This window comes from Populus nigra, chromosome 9 (genome assembly GCF_951802175.1).
Source record: "Populus nigra chromosome 9, ddPopNigr1.1, whole genome shotgun sequence".
Classification (NCBI taxonomy): Eukaryota; Viridiplantae; Streptophyta; class Magnoliopsida; order Malpighiales; family Salicaceae; genus Populus; species Populus nigra.
The window spans coordinates 16,679,811-16,700,969 of NC_084860.1; the positions used below are offsets into that span (position 1 = coordinate 16,679,811).

At 36.1% G+C, this 21,159-nt stretch overlaps 3 protein-coding genes and 1 long non-coding RNA gene across 5 annotated transcripts; 2 read left to right on the forward strand and 2 right to left on the reverse strand.

The window, feature by feature from the left end:
• LOC133703057 (granule-bound starch synthase 1, chloroplastic/amyloplastic-like) lies at positions 1-4,493 on the forward strand. Its single transcript, XM_062127462.1, has 14 exons — positions 1-45; positions 460-818; positions 915-995; positions 1,124-1,222; positions 1,357-1,446; positions 1,977-2,040; positions 2,125-2,225; positions 2,325-2,434; positions 2,549-2,792; positions 2,878-3,054; positions 3,150-3,341; positions 3,484-3,570; positions 3,648-3,776; positions 3,878-4,493. Exons 2-14 carry the CDS (start codon positions 477-479, stop codon positions 3,992-3,994), a joined length of 1,833 nt encoding a protein of 610 aa, XP_061983446.1. The 5' UTR covers positions 1-45; positions 460-476; the 3' UTR covers positions 3,995-4,493.
• On the reverse strand, positions 1,555-3,341 carry LOC133703058 (uncharacterized). Its single transcript, XR_009843824.1, has 2 exons — positions 3,204-3,341; positions 1,555-2,748 (listed from the first exon to the last, which is right to left on the reverse strand). It is a non-coding gene; the product is annotated as an uncharacterized LOC133703058 (long non-coding RNA).
• Positions 4,494-8,029: 3,536 nt separating the features above from the next.
• Positions 8,030-10,969, forward strand: LOC133702892 (glucan endo-1,3-beta-glucosidase 11-like). 2 transcript variants are annotated; one of them, XR_009843799.1, is made up of 4 exons: positions 8,031-8,294; positions 8,384-9,486; positions 10,223-10,417; positions 10,805-10,969. XR_009843799.1 is itself a non-coding variant. In XM_062127221.1 (3 exons), the coding sequence occupies exons 1-3, from the start codon at positions 8,243-8,245 to the stop codon at positions 10,301-10,303; spliced, it is 1,236 nt and encodes a 411-aa protein (XP_061983205.1). In that variant the 5' UTR covers positions 8,030-8,242; the 3' UTR covers positions 10,304-10,969. The 2 variants fall into 2 exon arrangements, 1 of the variants encoding a protein (XP_061983205.1); XM_062127221.1 differs by having other exon boundaries at positions 8,030-8,294; positions 10,223-10,969.
• A 607-nt stretch (positions 10,970-11,576) lies between these two features.
• On the reverse strand, positions 11,577-20,315 carry LOC133702891 (ubiquitin carboxyl-terminal hydrolase 9-like). Its single transcript, XM_062127220.1, has 14 exons — positions 20,089-20,315; positions 19,806-19,996; positions 18,559-18,795; positions 17,731-17,878; positions 17,002-17,061; positions 16,804-16,899; positions 15,697-16,092; positions 15,445-15,585; positions 14,723-14,893; positions 13,906-14,163; positions 13,685-13,827; positions 12,742-13,302; positions 12,353-12,623; positions 11,577-12,140 (listed from the first exon to the last, which is right to left on the reverse strand). The coding sequence occupies exons 2-14, from the start codon at positions 19,973-19,975 to the stop codon at positions 11,976-11,978; spliced, it is 2,817 nt and encodes a 938-aa protein (XP_061983204.1). The 5' UTR covers positions 19,976-19,996; positions 20,089-20,315; the 3' UTR covers positions 11,577-11,975.
• Positions 20,316-21,159: the final 844 nt, after the last annotated feature.

Sequence of the window (21,159 nt, forward strand, 5' to 3'; positions counted from 1 at the left end):
TCCAAACTTGGCATATACCTTAGACGGACTTCACTTGCTAATCTTGTAAGTGGTTGATTTTTTTAAAATTTTTACATGTTTGTTTGTTTGAGATATTGCTAGCAATTGTTTTTGAGATTTTTAACGAATTGGTTTTCCTAGGATTACAAAACAAAATATCAAAATCTAGAGATTTTCTTGCTGGCCGGTTTGTTTGTTTTTTTTTGGTTCACTAAGGTTGTATTGTAAGGTCGCTAGTTCCATGTATTTTGATCATTTCTTGGCCGTATTGTCACCGTTTCTTACTTCTTTGTTATTCATTCGGGTTAAATTTCTGAGCTTGGTCAATTCGAGCATTTTTTAGAGGCACCCCAGAAAATTTTTTTCCCTTTTTTTGGTTTCATGGCATGATCAACTTGGAAAGTTTAAAGAAATTAGAAGGGATTTTCTTTTTTAACTTTTTGGGGTTTGAATTTGCAGAGCAAGGGACGAGAACCATGGCAACCGTGACAGCTTCACATGTTGTGTCAAGTAGCTCAAATGTGAGCAGCCATGGATCAGAAACAAAGGCAAGTTTGAGTCAAATTGGCTTAAGGAGCCAAAGCATGACCCACAGTGGTTTAAGGTCACTGAACATGGCGGACAAGCTGCAAATGAGGACTCAAGCATTCGCTAGGAAGTCTGTGAAAAAAGCCTATGCCACTTGGAATGACACTTCAGGAAAAATTGTTTGTCTTCAAGGAGGAATGACTGTGGTCTTTGTTGGCATAGAGGTTGCTCCTTGGAGCAAAACTGGTGGTCTTGGTGATGTCATTGGTGGACTTCCTCCAGAAATGGCTGTAAGTATATAGGGTTTCTGATACTTAGTTTCCTCTTTGACAAAATGCCAGGCACGGCTTGGGTTTGAACAATTTTATTGTGGTATTGCTGTTCAGGCAAGAGGCCACCGGGTTATGACAATCTCTCCCCGATTTGACCAGTACAGAGATGCATGGGACACTTGTCTATCAGCTCAGGTAATTTGTCATAGTTTCGCTATGTTTAAGAGGCTTCATCTTTACTTTGTGTCTGTGCCTGTTTCCTTGCCTGTGAAGATGGTAATGTTTGATGTTGTTTACTCAAATGATGAACTTCTCATGTACAGATAAAGGTTGGAGACAGAATTGAAACTGTTCGTTACTTCCACTGCTACAAGCGTGGAGTTGATCGTGTGTTCGTCGATCATCCAATGTTCCTAGAGAAGGTTCAAATTTTTGCTGATTACTGATTCTGATGTCTAAGAATGTAGTTCTTGCAAATTCAGTTCAGATTACAAGAATAGGCTGTCTTTTTTGTTGTATGCGCTGTTTCTGATTCTAAAGTAACTGGACGTTTAAGGTATGGGGCAAAACTGGATCCAAAATCTATGGTCCTACAGCTGGAGAGGATTACCAGGATAATCAACTGCGGTTTAGCTTGTTCTGCCTGGTAAATATAATTTCCATCCCTTCTAATTTCCTGTGCATTTTTCCAATTGTTCTTCATGCAAAAAGAATGGATAAAAGGGCAGGCATTCAGTTATCTAACTCAAAATCATAGCATCGGGAGAAAATATCACGACTTCAAAACTGGTGAATACATAAATTGTTTTTCATGTGCATCCTGTAGTTCGTATCAGTTAAAATGTTTAGTGACTTGCATTACAAATATAAACCAGCCCCAAATCTTGCATGGCCTCACTTGTTAAGCTGTGTGGTAAGCTAGAAGCTGCATCATGGGTAGACATATATAATCAAAGCATGTGTCTTTTAGTATAAACTTTCACCCAAGTAGACCTGACTGCTTGCAAGTTCACTTGATCTACAAAATGATTAACAATGAGTTAAGAGAAATTTCAGAACATATTCATGTTATTTTCCCTCCGCTAATGGTAGTTGATCAGCATCGGTGTTCCGATAATTGCTGGTATAGTGGATAGGCAAGTCAATAGTAAATGGATTCTTTTGATTGCTTTTCAGGCTGCTCTTGAAGCACCAAGGGTTCTGAGCTTGAACAGCAGCAAGCATTTTTCTGGACCATACGGTGTGTGCCTCTTTACAAAAATGTGAGACTTAATTTTCCTATGAAGAAATTTCTCCAATGATGTTATTTTCTCAATCAATGCAGGTGAGGATGTTGTCTTTGTTGCCAATGATTGGCACACAGCTCTCCTCCCATGTTACTTAAAATCAATGTACCAATCCAGGGGACTTTTCATGAATGCGAAGGTAATTTACCCGTTGAATTGAGACCTTCAGAGATATGCTTAGCTTGGATGTCCGATTGCACAGTTGCTGACATTGCTGTTGTTAATTCAATCATGACAGGTTGCCTTTTGCATCCATAACATTGCTTACCAGGGCCGATTTGCCTTCTCAGATTTCTCACTCCTCAATTTGCCAGATAGGTTCAAGAGCTCTTTTGACTTCATGGACTTGTGAGGATTTTGTTTTAGAAGCTGATGCTTTCAGATGACTAGAACCATAGTTTTATACAGGTTTGTGTCTCTCCTCCCTTTCCAAATACTGAGGGATCGATTTTAATTGGGCAGGTATGACAAGCCTGTGAAGGGAAGGAAACTCAATTGGTTGAAGGCTGGTATATTGGAAGCACAAATGGTCTTTACTGTGAGCCCTTACTATGCCCAGGAACTTGTTTCTGGAATTGAAAAGGGTATGGAATTGGATCACTGCATCCGTAAAACTGGCATTACTGGTATCATAAATGGTATGGATGTTCAAGAATGGAATCCTGCAACAGATAAATACACTAGCATCAAATATGATATCACAACTGTAAGTGCTTTATAATGGTTTTTAGCACCAAAGAATGCAAATCTGAAAGATAAAGACGGTGATTTTCGGGATTTTTTTTATCCAGGTCTCCTATGCAAAGCCATTGTTGAAGGAAGCACTTCAAGCAGAAGTTGGATTGCCTGTTGACAGAGATATTCCTGTAATAGGCTTCATTGGTAGACTGGAAGAGCAAAAAGGTTCAGATATTCTTGCTTCTGCCATTCCAATGCTGGTTAAATATAATGTGCAGATAATAGTCCTTGTAAGTGTCAAAGTTCAACATTTTTAACTCCTATGTTATGCTGCTGTGATGCCACAATGTTTGAGTTTAATGACGGGATCTGTTGTTTCCTTCAGGGAACTGGCAAAAAATACATGGAAAAGCAGATTGCCGAGCTTGAGAAAAAGTACCCTGATAAGGTCAGAGGAGTGGCATTGTTTAATGTCCCCTTGGCCCATATGATCATCGCTGGTGCTGACTTTATGATAATCCCCAGTAGATTTGAACCATGTGGCCTGATTCAGTTGCATGCTATGCGATATGGAACGGTATTGCCTTAAACATCTTCTTCTCTTTACGTAGCTACTATCTTAATTCACTCTTCAACTTTAGCTTGTCTCGAATCTTCTAGCCAGTTGCTCTACTCTTCCAGTGAAGGATGACAGTAATAACCGCTAAACTTTGCTGCAGGTGTGCATCGTTGCCTCTACTGGTGGACTTGTTGACACTGTCAAGGAGGGTTACACAGGATTCCACATGGGAGCCTTCAGTGTTGAGGTAAAAGCAAAGTGGCAATTACTTTCTTGATTTTTCTGTTTCCTCTACCCTTGATTCTAAAACAAGATATTTTGCAGTGTGATGCAGTTGATCCAGCAGATGTGGCTGCAGTAGTTAAGACTGTCGTAAGAGCTCTAGCAGTCTACGGCACTGCTGCCTTCAGAGAAATGATAAAGAATTGCATGTCCCAAGATCTTTCATGGAAGGTTAGTGACTAATGAGGATAGGGAGCTCCGTCTTTCCTGAAACAATTTTTATTTCCTGGGATCAAAAAAACGAAAAATGAATTTTGGTTTGATATATGCAGGGACCAGCCAGGCTGTGGGAGAAGATGCTGTTAAGCCTAAATGTTGCTGGGAGTGAAGCTGGCTCCGAAGGAGACGAGATTGCTCCACTTGCCAAGGAAAACGTTGCCACTCCTTGATCAACAGAGATAATATTTAATGGTTTCTATGGACTACATAAATGAATCACGATAAAGTCTTACAATCTACTACACACTAACAGAGCTTGCTGGGATTCGTAGCTGTTTGGCAATCGTTGGCGTTTTGGAAGGCTGAATGGTGTTTGTGTCTCTGTAAAGAGAAGTCATAACTAACATGTAAAGCTGGTTTGAGAAATCAGAAAAAGATTCCTCAGTTTTCCATGCTTTATGTGGCTAAATAAAGACTTCTTCTGATAAAGGTGCTTTCATGTTGTGGATAGATCGATGCTGTCCACCACAGATGTAAGCTTGTAGATCTTTGGAAGTCTCTGTGAATTCAGTGCTTTAGTACTATAGCTAAACGTAGTTCTTCGTGTACCGAATTCTCTTTCTGAATGTATTGCAGAGTTCTGGATGAGCTGCAGAAAAAAACCTGGACTTGGCATGTGAATGCAAATAAAATTTTGCAGATAAATTATCCACTAATTCAACACAAGAACATGGCCTCTCAGCAAAATTTGGCAAACAAGCCACACACTTCCATTAAACAATCGAATATTCAGTCTGGTTAGGAGAGTTTTATTTGGTTTATATTTTTCCTACTTAGATTTAAACTCTTTTATAAACAACTTCATGTATTATAACTTCATGTATTATTTTATGAATAGAGATTGAGGTTAATACTATTGACTTCAGAAATTTTTTCAGAACATATAGTTCAGGATTTTCTCTATAGTTTTGGATTATTACCTTGGGGCCTGAGGACTCTTAAATCTATCCTCTCTGTATATACCAGACAGGTCAATTACTTGAAATCTCTGAGGAAGTTCTGCACATAACAAATTCTGTCACCTCCACTATCCATCATGAAAGACATTCTTCTTTCATGGCTTGGGAACTATATAAGATGAAGGAGCCATTCGATATGACAGCCGAGGCTTGAAGTGAGGCATTCATTGCCCCAGCCTTGTTGCTGTGATCATAGCCAGGAAGCTTTTCACAGTATACTTTAACAAGCATAGGAAGACGAGAATCCACTTCACTAAAATCAAATTGATTGCCAATAGCAATAGCAATTCTACTGATAACACCTGCAAGCAATGAAGGGAACTCAGTTTAGTCAGCACAGCATCACACAAACATTCAGCTAAGCTGGTTTGCTATCAATAGAATTGCTTGTTTTCTCCTCTGGATTCTAGACTGCGCAGGTGCAGGAGGAACCATCCAAGTTCCTAAAAAAAAACCCTTAAATTCCCATCTATTTTTCCTAAACTTTAACTTGAACCCTCCTGATACGAGAGATTCCGTGTTTCATGTCAACTGCTTGGGATGTTTATGGGAGCACAATAATTGTCAAATTCATATGACTTGTCCACTGAAGTTTTATTAAGAGTCACGGGTGTTTTGGAGTGGAAAATAGATTATTTTTTAAAATGTTTTTTTAACTAGAAAATATATTAAAATAATTTTTTTATTATTTTTTAAAAATATTTTTAATATTAATATATCAAAACAGTTTAAAAATATAAAATAAATTAATTTAAAATAAAATAAAATAATTTTTTTACATAAAAACAAATGAAAAATGAGAAATTGTAGCACTCCAAGGCAGTACTAAGTTTAATAATGCCTAATACTAATAAAAAAAGTTATTAAACCAATCATTGTTCGAAGATTTTTCTTTTAAAGAATAAAACTATTTATTATTTAATAAAATTAAATCAAGTTTTAATTTGATTAATCAAAATGATAGATCGACTTGTTAAATTAATTAAATTTAATTAAGTTAAATCTCATTTAATTTTTTTAAAACTTAGCCTAATTTAAGTTTCAGATTGACAAATCACTGAGTTAACGGTGGACTGATTTACTACCAATGATTAATACTTGAAGAAAAACAACTACTACAATTCAATAAATAAAGCAGCCCTTTGAACATTATTGTCAACTAAAGCAACACATGGTAATGATACATAAGCAATCAAACCAAGAATTTAGTCAAGTTTACATGATTGATTGCATCACCATCACATATATATATATAATACCATTATATATATATATATATATATATATATATATATATATAATGGTATGAACTTGATGGCTACCCTTTTGTCTTCACTTGAATCATAAAAAGTTTTCGAATTCAATAATGTTCCGGAGACACATCATACCTTGTAATTTAAGAAGAATTATGATTTCCCAAGAACAATATTAAATGGAATTGTTTTTCTCAACAATATAGTATTTTTGTACTAGCTTTCATTTATTAAAATTAAATCTAATTTTAAATGAATTTAATGTTCTATTAAGCTGTCCAAATAATAATATAAGGTGTTTGGTGTGACTATGGGCTTGCCACGTAACTGTACGTACTTTGCTATCTATAATTTGTTTTTTTTTTTAAAAAAAAAAAAAAAAACAGAGGCATGCATGTGAAGCCTGTCGGACAAACACTCAGTGGACCCCACAAAACTAATCAAGCCATTCCCTTCCTTCACAAGATCAATCAAAATGCATTTTCTCATTTAATAGTTGGACTCGTGATGAGTGCTCAAGACTAAAAGGAATTTTTTTCTTGTCTGATAATATAATAGTTACTGAAATTTTATAAAGTTATTAATTTTAAAGTTTTTAAAATTAATTAAGATGTATATAACTTATTTCAAACACCTACATTAATAAAAAAAAAAAATGTATTCGCCTTCACACTGGTTTTGATGATACCCTAAATTATCCTCTAATTCTTAATTAGGTACAAAAACTTTTTTACTGTTTATGGAACCCACCATTATTTGCGTTTAAAACGCAGTGTCAATGAAAGCAGCTCAAAGCTGCTTCTCCTCTTCTCCACACAGTGGAGAGTGAATTGCTGGAGAAGGATGTCTATTGCTGGAGACCAAATGATTGTTACTGGAGTTATGAAGGAAAGCAAAAATCCCTTTCCTTTGTCTTGCTCTTCTTCTTTTTTTCCTCTCTCTCTAGCTTCCTCTCTCGTCCCCTTCATTTTATAGGCCTAAGAAAGAAATTCCAACCTTATCTTCTTGGGATGGTGATGATGTATGAAGATAATTACTATTTTAAATTTGCTTCATGTTTGGTGGGATGAGAACACCAACAGTCCTGCCATTGTTGGACTGTTGGTGATGGGTTTCCTTAATGCTAAGGGTGCATCGTGGGGGCAAAGGGAGCTGAACCAACTATGGGATTTGTGGTAGACAATCCGGCCTATGATCTGGCTTGGTTTTAGTGAGGGGATTGGATATTGTTTTGGTGACTTTCTCGCGCAGGTTTTCCTCGACTTCAGAGGAAGGGGAGAATGAATAGTTGATTTGAACGACGTCGTTTGAGGCCACAATAGTCATCTTCAATTTGCCCCCTGAAGTTCTGATGTCTTACAATCAAGCCATTGTCTTTGAAAATCTCTTTTTTTTTTAATTTTGCCCCTGAATCTATGCAATTGAACCCTTGAATTTCTATATATATATTAATATTAAAAATCATTAATATTAAAAATATTAATATTAATATATATATATATATTAATATATTTTAATTATTTTATAACTTTAATTTTAAAAATATTTTTAACCAAATACATTAAACTGTTTTTTGTTCAACTTCAATTTCAACTATGATTTTTACCAAACATATATTTTTTCAAACCAACTACAACTAAAAATATTTTTTATAAAATTATTTTTTTCAAATCACAACCACAACAACTATCATAATACCAAATACATTCTAAGTAATTTGAGGTTTCCTCTTTGAATTTCTCCCCTTCTAAATTCAATGATAAAGAATCTTTAACACTAAACACTGCGCCGCATATAAAACAAGCTGCATTCTTCCATTTTTATCTTATCCAAAGCCAATGTTGCATGCTACTCTCCCCACACAAATAACCAGAAGCTAAAGATCCATTCTTTTCGCTCCCGGGATAGCGGCGTGATTGTTTTAACGTTAAAAATAAATTTTAAAAAGTAATAAATATATTTTTAAATAAAAAAATACTTTCAAAAAAATACTACCACAAATCCTAAACAATGTCAGGTCACTTACTCGCCAGTCCCATTGCTTATACAGTTTCATGCCATACGACCCTCAGTGTATTTCACTCACTGGTTAGGCCTATAATATCTAGATTTTTTGTGGGTTACTCTCAAAAAGACAGCTTTGGACTAGCTTCTTGCATCAAGATTTCAAGTCCCTTTTGAGCTTACTTGACCACTCTGCTGAAGAATGGAGTACACTAGATTTTACCACTGTGCTTCACTTATCCTTTCCATTTCAGGTACTTTCTCTTAGATCCCATGTTTGTTTGAGGTTTCAACTTCTGTCTTGCTCTGAAATAAAAACTGAAGGTTGCATCTTGATATGCAGGTTTGGTATTTCCTGTAATGGTGGGTTCTATTGGGATCAATTATGGTCAGATTGCTAACAATCTTCCAGCACCAGACAATGTAGTCCCTTTAGTGAAATCAATTGGGGCAACAAAAGTGAAACTTTATGATGCAGATCCAAGAGTGCTTAAAGCATTTGCTAATACAGGAGTGGAATTCATAGTTGGTCTTGGAAATGAGTACTTGTCAAAGATGAGAGATCCAGAAAAGGCACAGGCTTGGGTTAAAACAAATGTTCAAGCTTATTTACCAGCAACAAAAATCACTTGCATCACAATTGGCAATGAAGTCTTAACCTTTAATGACACAGGTCTTACAGACAACCTCTTTCCTGCAATGCAGAACATTCACACAGCTTTAGTAAATTTGGGACTTGATAAGCAGGTCTCAGTTACTACAGCTCATTCTTTGGCAATTCTTGAAATGTCTTATCCACCTTCAGCTGGATCTTTTCGAAAAGATCTTGTGGGGTGCATCACCCCCTTATTGAATTTCCATGCCAAGACTAACTCGCCATTTTTAATCAATGCATATCCCTTTTTTGCATACAAGTCTAATCCCAAACAAATTTCTTTAGATTTTGTGCTGTTTCAGCCAAATCAAGGGATTGTTGATTCGAAAAGCAATTTCCATTATGATAACATGTTGTTTGCTCAAATTGATGCTGTGCATTCTGCATTAGCAAGTTTAGGATACAGTAAATTGCCAGTTCATATATCAGAAACTGGCTGGCCATCGAAAGGGGATGCAGATGAACTAGGAGCAACCCTCGAAAATGCGAAGAAATATAATGGGAATTTGTTTAAGATTATTTGTCAAAGGAAGGGAACTCCAATGAGGCCTAATACAGATTTGAACATTTATGTTTTTGCTTTGTTTAATGAAAACATGAAACCTGGACCAGCTTCTGAGAGGAATTATGGGTTGTTTAAGCCTGATGGAACACCGGCATATTCGCTTGGAATTAGCGGAACAGATGCTGTTAGTGCTAACACCACCACCACCACCACCACTGGTGCTCCTGCGCCTCCGTCACCGGATAGTTCTTCAACCGGGTATTTGTCAATTTCTGCTGCTGTAAAGGTAAGTCCTTGCCTTCTTTGTGGTGCATTTACTTTTGACGTTTTTGCTGTTGCCTCGTGTACCTAACTTGAGAATGTGTCGTCTTTTGTGGCATGATTAAAGCATGAAGATAGAATGATGAAGCATGTTTCAACTTGAGTGGTTACTGTAGTTTTCATTTAATCTTGATAAGCTTTTAGTTTATCAGAATTAAATTGGCAATTCAAATCTTGTCTGGTCGCACTCACAGTGAAGTTTCTTATCAATGGAGTTGTCATTGACTGGGACATGGGACTAATTTAAGCCTCCGAATTAAACACTGATGGGGACAATTAGTTGAAAAAATGTTGTCATCTCACATGAGTAGATTAGATGAGAAAAACCCTATAGATAACTATAACAAGTTAAACATGCTTAAAGTAGGTTTGTTGGCATTAGTTACGATTGATTCATTTCGATCGGATGCACTTCTTACGCTCTACAACACATGAATAAGATCATGCAGAGACCATATGCAGAAGCTGATTCTGACATTTTGATATAAAATGTTAGCAAGCCATTCAATCCAATTGCTTTCAACCTGGTCATGTCTAGTTTTACTACTAGTCAAATAATCATGTCTCTATTTTCTCATTGTGAAATAGCAAGTGACAGCCAATGAATGTAATTTCAGAAACTGCAGATTGTTTTTAGGGTTTTCTGTGAAATGGGAGTGTTAATTCATTGATTAACATCTTGGTGTTGTCTGTTATTTCAGGAAAGATGTTGTAGTTGCATAGGCCAACTGTTGTTTCCACTGCTGTTGTTGAGCTACTTGGCCTTTAGACTAGCATTTTGAACTGTGTTTTGCTTTGGAAGCCCTTGATAAAAAAGAATCAGCCGTTAAAGCAAAAATGGATGGAAAGAAGGGATTTGGAGAGAGGAGGAGGCAGCTTCTTAGCTTAAAGGAAAGGTGAAGTTCAGTTCTATTCCTTTTGCTTGTACACTGCAAGATGCAAAGCATGATTCTTTACCATTATTAGTAGACTACCACCGCCAAGTGCTCAGTGAATTCCATTCCCAATGAGCCTTAATAGCTCCTCAGTTGGGCCCTTTAGCACCCACTTTTATTGATATTTTCGATTAGTTTTTACTGCCACAAAGGGCCATCTTGTTGGTAGGAATTTCCCATGGACCATAATATCCTGACCAGTTGGGCCCTTCACTGCCCACTTCATTATTGATAATTGGTGCGGTTGGTGGGGGTGGACAACTCATAGGCATGGCTGGTTATGAGGGTTGCTTTCACTCTTTTTAGCTGGCAATGCCTTTCAACCTTTTGTTCTCTTGTCTTTTGCAGGGGATGTTTTCATATCTTTAATAATTTAAGTTTGCTGATGGAGAGTTTGATAGATCAAGCGAGAGTGGATTGCATCTGTTGCTTGTGATAGATTACTGATTAATTTGCTGTAGTTGTTTCTACTTTATTTAGTGTGAATGAGATTTTATTCTTTCCTTTTTTTTTTACTCCAAAGGATCCTACTATTAGCCTTCATATATTCAGCATCCTTATAGTTTAATACCCGCAAAAGATTCCGTATCATTTGAATTTCAGCCATCAATCCAGATTTTCTAAGCTAATTATCAAATCATTATTTTGAAAAAGAGTAGTTTTTCGGTTTGTCTAGATCAACTGAAATGACGTACGACCTCCCGAGTCTGCTTGATTTAAAAGCAAACCCGATCCCAGTTCAACAGATCAACGAGTTGAGTTGATCCACAAGGTTGATACCCATGCATCAAAGTGCAGGTAGGTTGGAGAGGCTCTTTAAAATCTTTATCATCGTGAGCCCTTCATATCCCTCTTTATTACCTGATACCCTAAAATGCAAGATCAGGACACCATTATCAAGGATCCACAAATTAAGTACAGTTTTAAGACACCATTATCAAGGATCCACAAAGTAAGTACAGTTTTAAGACACCATTATCAATGATCCACAAATTATGCAAAGTTTTAAGGTTTTTTAAGGAAGATAAAAAATGGATAATACTATCTAAGGGTGACAAATACATCAGGGTATCCTTATTCAGATTCAAATCCCCTCGATCTAATTGTGCACTACACTATCAATCTAAACCGATGATTGTATACCATGTTTGATAGAGACCACAAGGCATGGTGTCCTCTAATTTTGTAATCCAGTCACTAGGGGAGTCTAGGGTGCGAAAATGCAAGAAGGCAAGAGAAAATGGCTGGCCCCAGCCCAACATTCATAAGAGGACCGATAAGAGCAGCCGCATACAGAACCAAAATCTCTCCCCAAAAATTAATATTAATACATTATTAACTAATTGCCTGCCACTTCTTTTCCTTGCAATACATGAATAGAGATTCTTCTACTGGGTATCTTACAGGGTTGTTTGGCAAAATTATATCACCACAAAGCTGGCTGATCGGCTTGATCTTTAATGCATCTGCTCCAAACTACCAAGCTATAGCATAGCTGAATGCACCAAGCCATAGCATTTTAAAGACCTGCATGAGCTTGTGATGTCTCTCCCAATTCAGCCTTCGATTCAGTCTTAACCCTTCGGTAGAATAAGACATAAGCAGCTGAGGTCTTGATGTCAGCTTCATTGACTGGAGAAACTCGACTATCGTCAAAACTGTACCATCTATTATCATCAATCAACTGCAAGGTTGGTGAACAAAACAACTTGGACCTCAGAAAATCAGCCTCCAAATTCGACACAGATATTATAACTAATCATGCATGATGAACCCATTAGGTATTTCTAGGAACTCCTAGAGTACTATGATAGGTCTAAAATGATTGGACTACATGACAACTGCTGCACTAAAACCTCGGATTGAAAATTCATAAAGGCCCGAGTATTTGTTTACCTTGGCAAATGCAGTATAGTGCCCACCACCTAGACCACCATAATGGTTGCTGATGGCATATAACTCATACGTGTATGATTGTCCATCCTTTTGTTTCACATATTTGCTCAAATCAAGATTGTGAACGGGGAAATCCACAAAAGTATCCAGTTTGTTCTTCAGATATCTGCTGTATGAGAACCGTTTCAAGTGAAAAACAAGAATATCTGGCAACATCCACAGGTCCAGTTTCTTGGTGGCTTGCCTATGTTCTTTACAGCTAGGACAATACCTGCATCAAAATGAAATGCATCGTCATAAATATAGTATGATGTGCTTTTGCTTGGTATCCAAAGCAATATCTCACAGGAAATGTAGAAAAAAAATTTGTTTTTAAGAAACCATCATACCACATGTCATCAGGCCCTAAAGGTTCCTCTGTCAAGAATGCCTCCAGGCATGAAAATAAAGAGACAGCTTCCTGCCGGGTTTTCTTTGCTCTATAGCCAGTCTTGTGATAAACCTCTGGGAGATCCTTTAGATTGCTGGAATCGTATAATTTCTGTTCTTTCTCAGTCCACTCAAAGACAACCTTTATACGATTCCCAGATTTTATGACAGAATCCTTAAATATTGGCTTGCAGCTTAAATACCGATCATCAGTCAAAAAGAGCTGGAATGGCAATTCCTGGCTAGATGTACCCTCTAGTTCTGTGTTGCCCATGGATTGGTCCCTAGGTTCACATTGACCATTGCAGCCACTTGATGTCTCACCATTAGCCTCCAAAAGAAAACCATTCTCTTCACCACTATGAGCCATAGTAGAGGCACATGCTCGTTTCAAAGGCGAGAGCAGTCTGGAAGCAGCCAAATAGATATCAGCTCCACTTGGTGAGTCATTGTCCATATAAGTTATCAGAGGTGTGCCAAAATACTTCCCAACATTGCCCTTCAGTATATCTGGAGTGCACCTGTGAAACCAATGCATAAGACTTCATCTCAAAGAAGTGAAAGAAACAAAGAATAAAAAGAAGGAATAAACACTCAAGCAAGGCAACCAGCATATCCCTCTGTCTATCCTCTATTGGATCCATTCCCCTTTTGGAAGAAATTATCCTCTTATCAGTTCAAAATTATGGTGTGAATCAAATACTATTTGCCCACAATTATTTTCTTACCAATGACATGCAACACATTACATACAGCCAATTATGTTATGAATGGTCATTATCATTGCAAATAATCATACTCATATATAACTCAGTGACAAAACTACTAACAAGTAACAATGATATACATTGCACAGTTCTCCAATAAAAAACCAACAGCAAGAAATCTGCAGAAGTAACTTACTTATCCCTATGAACAATCTCCAGCTTCTTTCTTCCTGCCCCTTTTCCACAAAACCGATAGGCCACAATATGGTCTTCATCCTTTATAGAGACCAATGGTTCAAAAGGATTTTCCAACATCCTATAAATCTTGTGATCATATACCTGACAAGCAAAGGTCTGACACCTTAGCCTCTTAATGGAATAATTAAAGAAAATAAAGTTCAAGAGAAAACTTCTTACTTCTGCCAGCAGAAGGCTTTCTCCACTTTTCAAACCGCATGCAGAGTCCAGTGCTTGACCAAGATCTCTACAATTACCATGTTTCAGCACTGAAACAGTGCAAGGCATTGGAAGACCACTTCCATCACCATGAAACACTGTTACTGTCATTGTCCGAGTGACAGTTGAAGGCAGTGGCAAAGACAAGTACATGAAGGGATCAAAAGTAATTGAAATTTTACTGCAAATTGGGCAAACCAGCGTCGACTTATATTGACCCTGAGAATTATTTTCCAAAATATACAAAATGTCAGCAACTGAAAACATGAATTCATACTAGATTTTGTGTTCAGTAAAGCAAATCATGTAGTACATGACATTGCTGGGTCCTAGTATGACAATAAAGGAAGCCAAACTTTGACACACAAAACTGAGATCCTCGTCTATAACAATACCATGAGCCGCTTTCTCATCATCAATTAAAGTAAACAAATTGAATACTAAATGATTATTAAATATCACAAGCAATGAATTCCATTCTTAAACAGGTTTGGATTTTGGAAGTCTTGCCCTAAGTCCTTACTAATCAGGATGTTCGCATGGAAGCTGGTACTTCTAGTTTTAAAGTTGAGCATAGATAGCATAAAACAAAGGAGGTAAATAATGTTGAAGTATCTAAGATCACTGTGTAATGAGGACCTTACAACTAGATTTTACAACAACCAAACCTCAACCCCAAACTAGCTGGGAATATTACAAGACGAGCTCATCTATGAAAAAATTATTCAACCTTATTATGCAAACCATGGAAACAGATAAAAATATAACACTTCCTTACTTGACAAACATCCACAATAACTGAGTCATTCCGAGTCTTGTGATTTCTCCAACACTCGTCTGCAACTTCCTCGTCTGGTTCACCACTCCAATCCTTCATTTCAATATAAGGCTTTTGCTTGACACGATTCAAATCTTCATGCAGCCCATCCAGCAAAAAGGCAAGAAGTTCCTAAAACAAAAGGATCCCATCAACAATGGAAATCATGATAATATCAACAACACCAATCATCATTCTGAAGAACAAAAAACACAATAGTGCTAAGGATCCATCGTACCAGAATATTTATTGACAGAAAGATGCAAATTAGAAGCATCATATGTCTTACTGTCGTCATCAGTCCATGAGTCTAGATTATTGTACAAGTCACTTAACACATTATATCATCAAGAAGGCAGAGTTCCAAATACACGAGTGGAAATTTATGAAGGTCAATATTCACTCATTCCTTCGTTTGATCAACAAAATGACAAGCAAACACTTGGGCTAGGAATATTCACAGGAGCTATTACAGCACTTCTTTATAAGTGTGGTCCAGTTTTAACTAGAGTTGCACTATCAAAGATGAGATTCAGACTTGAGACCTCACCCCTCCTCTTATGCAAGAGTAACACTGAGATACACCTACAAGCTCATTGGTAACTAACAGAGCATTTAAAAATTGAATTATACTACTAATATTGCTGCTGTAGAGTAACAAGTAGAAATCAAAGAGTACTAACTTGAGAATCATGTTGATTATAACCACTGAATTGAGGAGCAAATAGCGCTAGTTTTCCCTTAAACACACGTGGTGCAATCGCGGTCCGGCCTGAGGACCACAGTTTCCTCAACAAGTCACCAAATGCAAGTGCAAGTTCACCCTACACGGCTACAACATAAGTTAGCAAAAGTGCAAAACATATAGCCAGTGTTCTTCAAAAAGTCTATATGGAATAGCCATAAGATGACAATAACTAAGCAAAGCCACCTACATGCATTCCTAAAGGATTCTGTGTGTTGATTTCCTCAGAGTAATCTTGCAAGAAATATTCAACAAGTTGGGGTGTGTGGAGTAAGCATTGTAAAGCACTGTTCATAAAGCAAGTATTTCCCATATTCTGCAGTCCTGCCAAACCTCCTTTTTCTACTCTCCTAACAGAGCTATGCACACCAAATCCATCGTCCATATCTTTGAATGATGAGTTTACGGCACTTTCTGGCCATAAGTTCAAGCTATAACTACTTGAGTGACCATTAGACATGGCAGGCCCTCCTGCAATCGACATGGGGGACCTTGGAGGTTCCAAGGCTACCAATGCTAACTCATTCCCTGTTGAATCCTTTGCAGATTGAGAAGGAGAACTATCAACTTTCAGCTCCAAAAGAATCTGCAAAAGGAAGAGGATGCATAAACCACAGTGATGTGGAACAAGAGCAAAATCACCAAAAGAGGAATTTAAGTAGAATAGAAACCAAAATCACCAACAAGAGAGACTCTTGAAGGGACCAAATCAAGAGACACGCTCAATCTTTACAAAACAAACCAAGAGAGATGGACTCAATCTTGAAGAAAACTTAGTTTTTTTTTCAACTATTAACTTAATTGACTGTCTAGGTCATTATTTATGCACCAAACCAAATAAAATAGAAAATCCTAACAAGTCTTAATTGAATAAGGAAGCTAAAATTCTAATTTAACTACTAAATAATAAATACTAATATTCCTAAATAATAAAATCTAGAATAGCCATACAATATTAAAATTCTTAAATAAATAAATATTGATTCATATTGAGTTTGGTAAGAGGTCTGTAAGATAATGTTTCCCCCTTTACGAAAGCTGCAACTAGGAATTAAGATATTGAGTTTGGTAATAGTTGGACTTTCTAGAGCCTAGTTAGAACAACCGAGTCAGGTTCTACAACTGTTAACATCTCTAGGAAATCAAATTGGAGCAGATGAAATTACTACAAGTCCATGGTCAAAGAGAATTTTCTGATGGAATGAAAATCAGAAGCATTATTAACATGATGGCTTAAACATTTTAACAAAAACTAAAGCTTTTTCTCATATGCATAATTCCTCACAAGATTACAGACCTCTTGATCCATCTGCAAGTGTAACTCCTCCAAGGTTTGGTTTGAAATGCTCAACTGTGAACTCTTTTGCTTATTGAAGAAGTCCCATATAGAGGCCTGTCAATATGCATTAGAATCAGACAAATGGGAGAGATTAGTCATTCAGCATCCAAAAAGAAGTAAAAGTAAATCAAGCAGAAACCAAAACATAAAACAAACCTTTTCACGCTCTACTCCTCTAGCTGAGCAAACCTTCTCATATAACTCATGCAGAGAAGCCTAAAAAGGAAAGCAAATTAAAACCTGGATGGTATACAGTAAGTAACTTGAATAAAAGGGCATTGTCCAGTGTTAAGAGGACCTTAAATCAATTATTTGAAAACTCAGTAAGTTCACTTTCATAATGTTTGACCAGTACATATAACAGATCATCAAGACAAATCAATCGATACTCAGAAATTCTGAAAAATAAAATTCAAAGTTTAGAAACCCAGTTCTGTTTAGACAGCATCATATCATAACCTTCAAAGCCAAAGCCTTAGCAGACCCTTATAAAACCAACAGTCCCTCGAACATATCTTCTATCAATAGAAAAACTTAATTAAATCCTCAATTTGATGCAACACAAGCGTTAAATTGCACTACCTTCATGTTTGTGCACCTATTCTATATGTCCTGCATAAAAATTGATGCAATTAAACAGTTAACTTGCAACAATATGAAATATCAGAGAAATTACCCAAATAAAAAGAAATTTGGCAATCTAGTGAACCAATGAGCTGAAGACTCACATATGCAAAGCTGTTATCCAATGAACATTAATTAAACACATCAATATTTCTTTATATATGACAAAAATGATATTTCATGAAAATCGAAACTTGTTGAACAGAATCAGCTTAAATTTTTTGAGACAGAAAGATAAAAACAAGAAGAAAATGACAATACCTTTTTGCTTATCCGTATAGTTGATTCACTGTCATCTCTGTAGTCAATTAACTTGAGGCGAAGTGGATAAACCTCCACATTGAACTGCTTTTTATTAAAAAGACCCTGAGAGATCATCTTTCTTGGTAACGCTGGTCCTCCTTTGTACCTAAATGACAGGATGACAGAATATATCAATAGTAACAGGGCACAAAGACAAACAGTAGTTTTAAAATATATGCAAAAGTGCGTGTGGGTGTGTGTGTGTAAGAGAGAGAGAGAGAGATTCATGTTTAAATTTTAAACAATTATGCTCATTTAAAATTTTTGCATCCATTCAGATCAATCACTAAATTACATAGAGATTAAATTAGAGTGTTTCCAAATAAACTAGATAGAGAAAAGAAGTGCTGTATCCATTCACTACAATGATTAAGATATATAATGCTTTCAAACAAGCTTTCAAACAAACTTCCAAATTAAATGCAATCCTGCAACTACAAATGTCAACGCCAGATATTAACATAGACTAACGCCATCATAATTTTGCAAATGTCAAATCCCAAGCCATCGGATGATGAGACCATAACACACATATACCTTATCGAATTCCTACTTTACAAGTTTTTTATTCAACCACTACAATAAAAAAGCTAAGCCATTGGGCAGCAAGATCATAACACATATAAACTCATATCAAGAGTCAAGATCCCTATCATAGCAACTGGGATTCAATCACTAACAGCAAAATCAATCCAAGTCAGCATAATTGTAAAATGAACTGCTTTTTTTATTTTGGCAGTTGGAACAATCAATTCAACAAGGAAAGAAATAGGAAAACCTCCTTACCACTGGACAAGCTTCTCCCAAACTTTCTTAGGAACTAATACATAGTCCCTTCCTTCCAACAGCGTTCTAACAAGCTCTAGCTCATCACCCTCATTACTACTTCTGCCCTCAATTATATCAGAGTTATCAATTGGACCAGGCCTTTCAACATCCAAATCTTGAGGCTCGGAAGATTTCCCATTATCCAATTTGTCAACACCACCACGACCAACATAACTCTCCCATTTTGAGAACCACCTAAACATCAAAAGAAAACCCAATTACAGCCATGCAGGTCCTTTTATTGACAAATGGATTCAATTATTAAAACGTGAAAAAGGATCACATTATTATGGTATGCATCTATCACATCCCTCGGGCAATAACACCGTACCCTCATCTAGCATAGCCTAATTGTATCTAAACAGGCCACATGTTGTAAAACAGTAACTAGGAAAAGTAAAAAATTGACCAAACCACGACACATGCACAAAACATCAGCCCACTTAAATTACAGTGGCATGAGACTCTCAGGCAATAACACAACACGCACACCATATTTAGCTTGCCTAGCTAGCCTGATAATTAAAAAAAGTCAATTTCTATTTTTAACCCAATCATTCAAAGAATCTCTTAAACTACATGCCTTACTTACCAATCAAGCATAATTGACGCACCTTTCCGTGAAATATAGCAATCATAGCAAACAGGGTTTTTTTTTTTTTAGGATAAAAATAACCCAACTATTCAAAGAAACTATCAGAACACATGCATTCCTAACACACCATCCCTTATCAGCAAAATCCCCATAAAACTTATCAATCACAACAGATGCACAAATCTGATTTAAAATAAGATAAAAAAAATCACTTAACTCACCGCCCCTTGTTCAAAAAAAAAAAAAAACATGAGCAGATACAAAAGTTAAAAGCCACAACAACCACAGACAGGTCATGTTGACCGCCTAATTAGCACAGCTGTAGCTAGAACTAATTAATCATTGCAAAAAGTGTTTTTTCTTCAATTTGGATAAAAAGATAATCCAATTATTTAAAAAATCTCTTAAAACACATTCCTTACTTACCCAATCAAGTAAAATTATCATCCAAATTACCAAACATTCGACAGTTGCAAAAAATCTCATCAGAATTACTTCAAAACCCACTTCCTCCATTTCAAAAACCAAAATATCTCTACCAACATAATTAGCGAAAAAAGTCCCACAAAATTCAAGAAAACTTAATCAAATCATGAACGAAAAAAATTACCTAGAAGAAACAACAAAATACAAATTCCCTTCTTTCAAATCACGTTCAGCTTCACGATTCAATTCCTCAACGATCTGCTTCTCTTCTTCAGGTGTACACGGCAAGCAACTTCCTTCACCTCCACCTCCTCCTCCGTTCTCCATTAAACACCTTGAGTCAATCATCGTCATAATTTCTGTCTTAATCACACTCTACATTCCAATAATCAAACCCAAATTAGTAATCAAACAAAAAAACCTCACAAAAATCAATAAGTCAAATTCGGATTTCGATTACTCCTTACTGTGATTTTCAGTTTCGTGGAAATCAAATTGCCGATTTGAAAGGCTGTAATTTTTTCTACTTTTGGGGAAATTTTAAAAAACGAGAGAGAGAAGGGAAGAAACCCTAGATTTTAAGGGTTTGATTTTTGGTCATGGAGAAAATCATTTATAATAGCAAGAACTTAGAGAGAGAAAGCTAGAGAGAGAAGTGCCGTCTTTCCAGCGATCTTGTCTTTATTTTTAAGCTTCAGCCTGCCACAGACCGTTTTATAAAAGAAAAAAAAATAAAAACATATTAACTAGTAGATTTTGAGAAAAATATATTTTAGTCTATCTTGATTCACAATTATTACACTTTAGTTATTGTAGATTATGATTTTTCAATGTTACCCCTAGAGTTTCTTTTGAATGGCTTGTCGAGGATTCTGAATGCTTAGTTTTTTCCGGCTTTTCTCTGGTTGGTGCGTTTTCCCTTTTTGTTGAGATGGATTTTTTTTTATTCACTTGATAATGAATATTGCCACGAGTTTTTTTTTTTAAAACCAGTTCGGGCTAATTTGAGGGTAGAATCGAGTTAGGATTAAAAAATAAAAATAAAAATCTAGATTAACCTAATAATTTAATTAAATATTTAATTCTAACCTGTTAATTATTTATTTCTTTAACAAAAATAATATCTTTTTAATTTATAAAAAAATTAGAGTTAATCAGGTAATCTGATCAGAACCTAATGCTTTTATTAAAACTTATAACCCGAGTTTTAAGTTAGGTTAACCACCGAGATGAAATTAAAAACTTTATTGTAGAAACATCATACATATATTATTGTAAACATTAATTAGATTTCAACTCGCATGATAAAATGGGTATTATTACTATACTCATTATGTTTGTGTATTTCCGTATAAACCTCGAAAGTACAGAGATACTAAATCAAAGGAATTTTTGAAGTTGATTCACTTCTAGATGGTGCTAGCTATTCATTAGGGAAGGGTTAAATTGAAACTTATTGGAAACTTTAGAGTTTATGTTGAGGAATTTTAAACCTAGAGAGACTAAAGTGGAATATTTCAAGATCTCAGGGTCTAGAA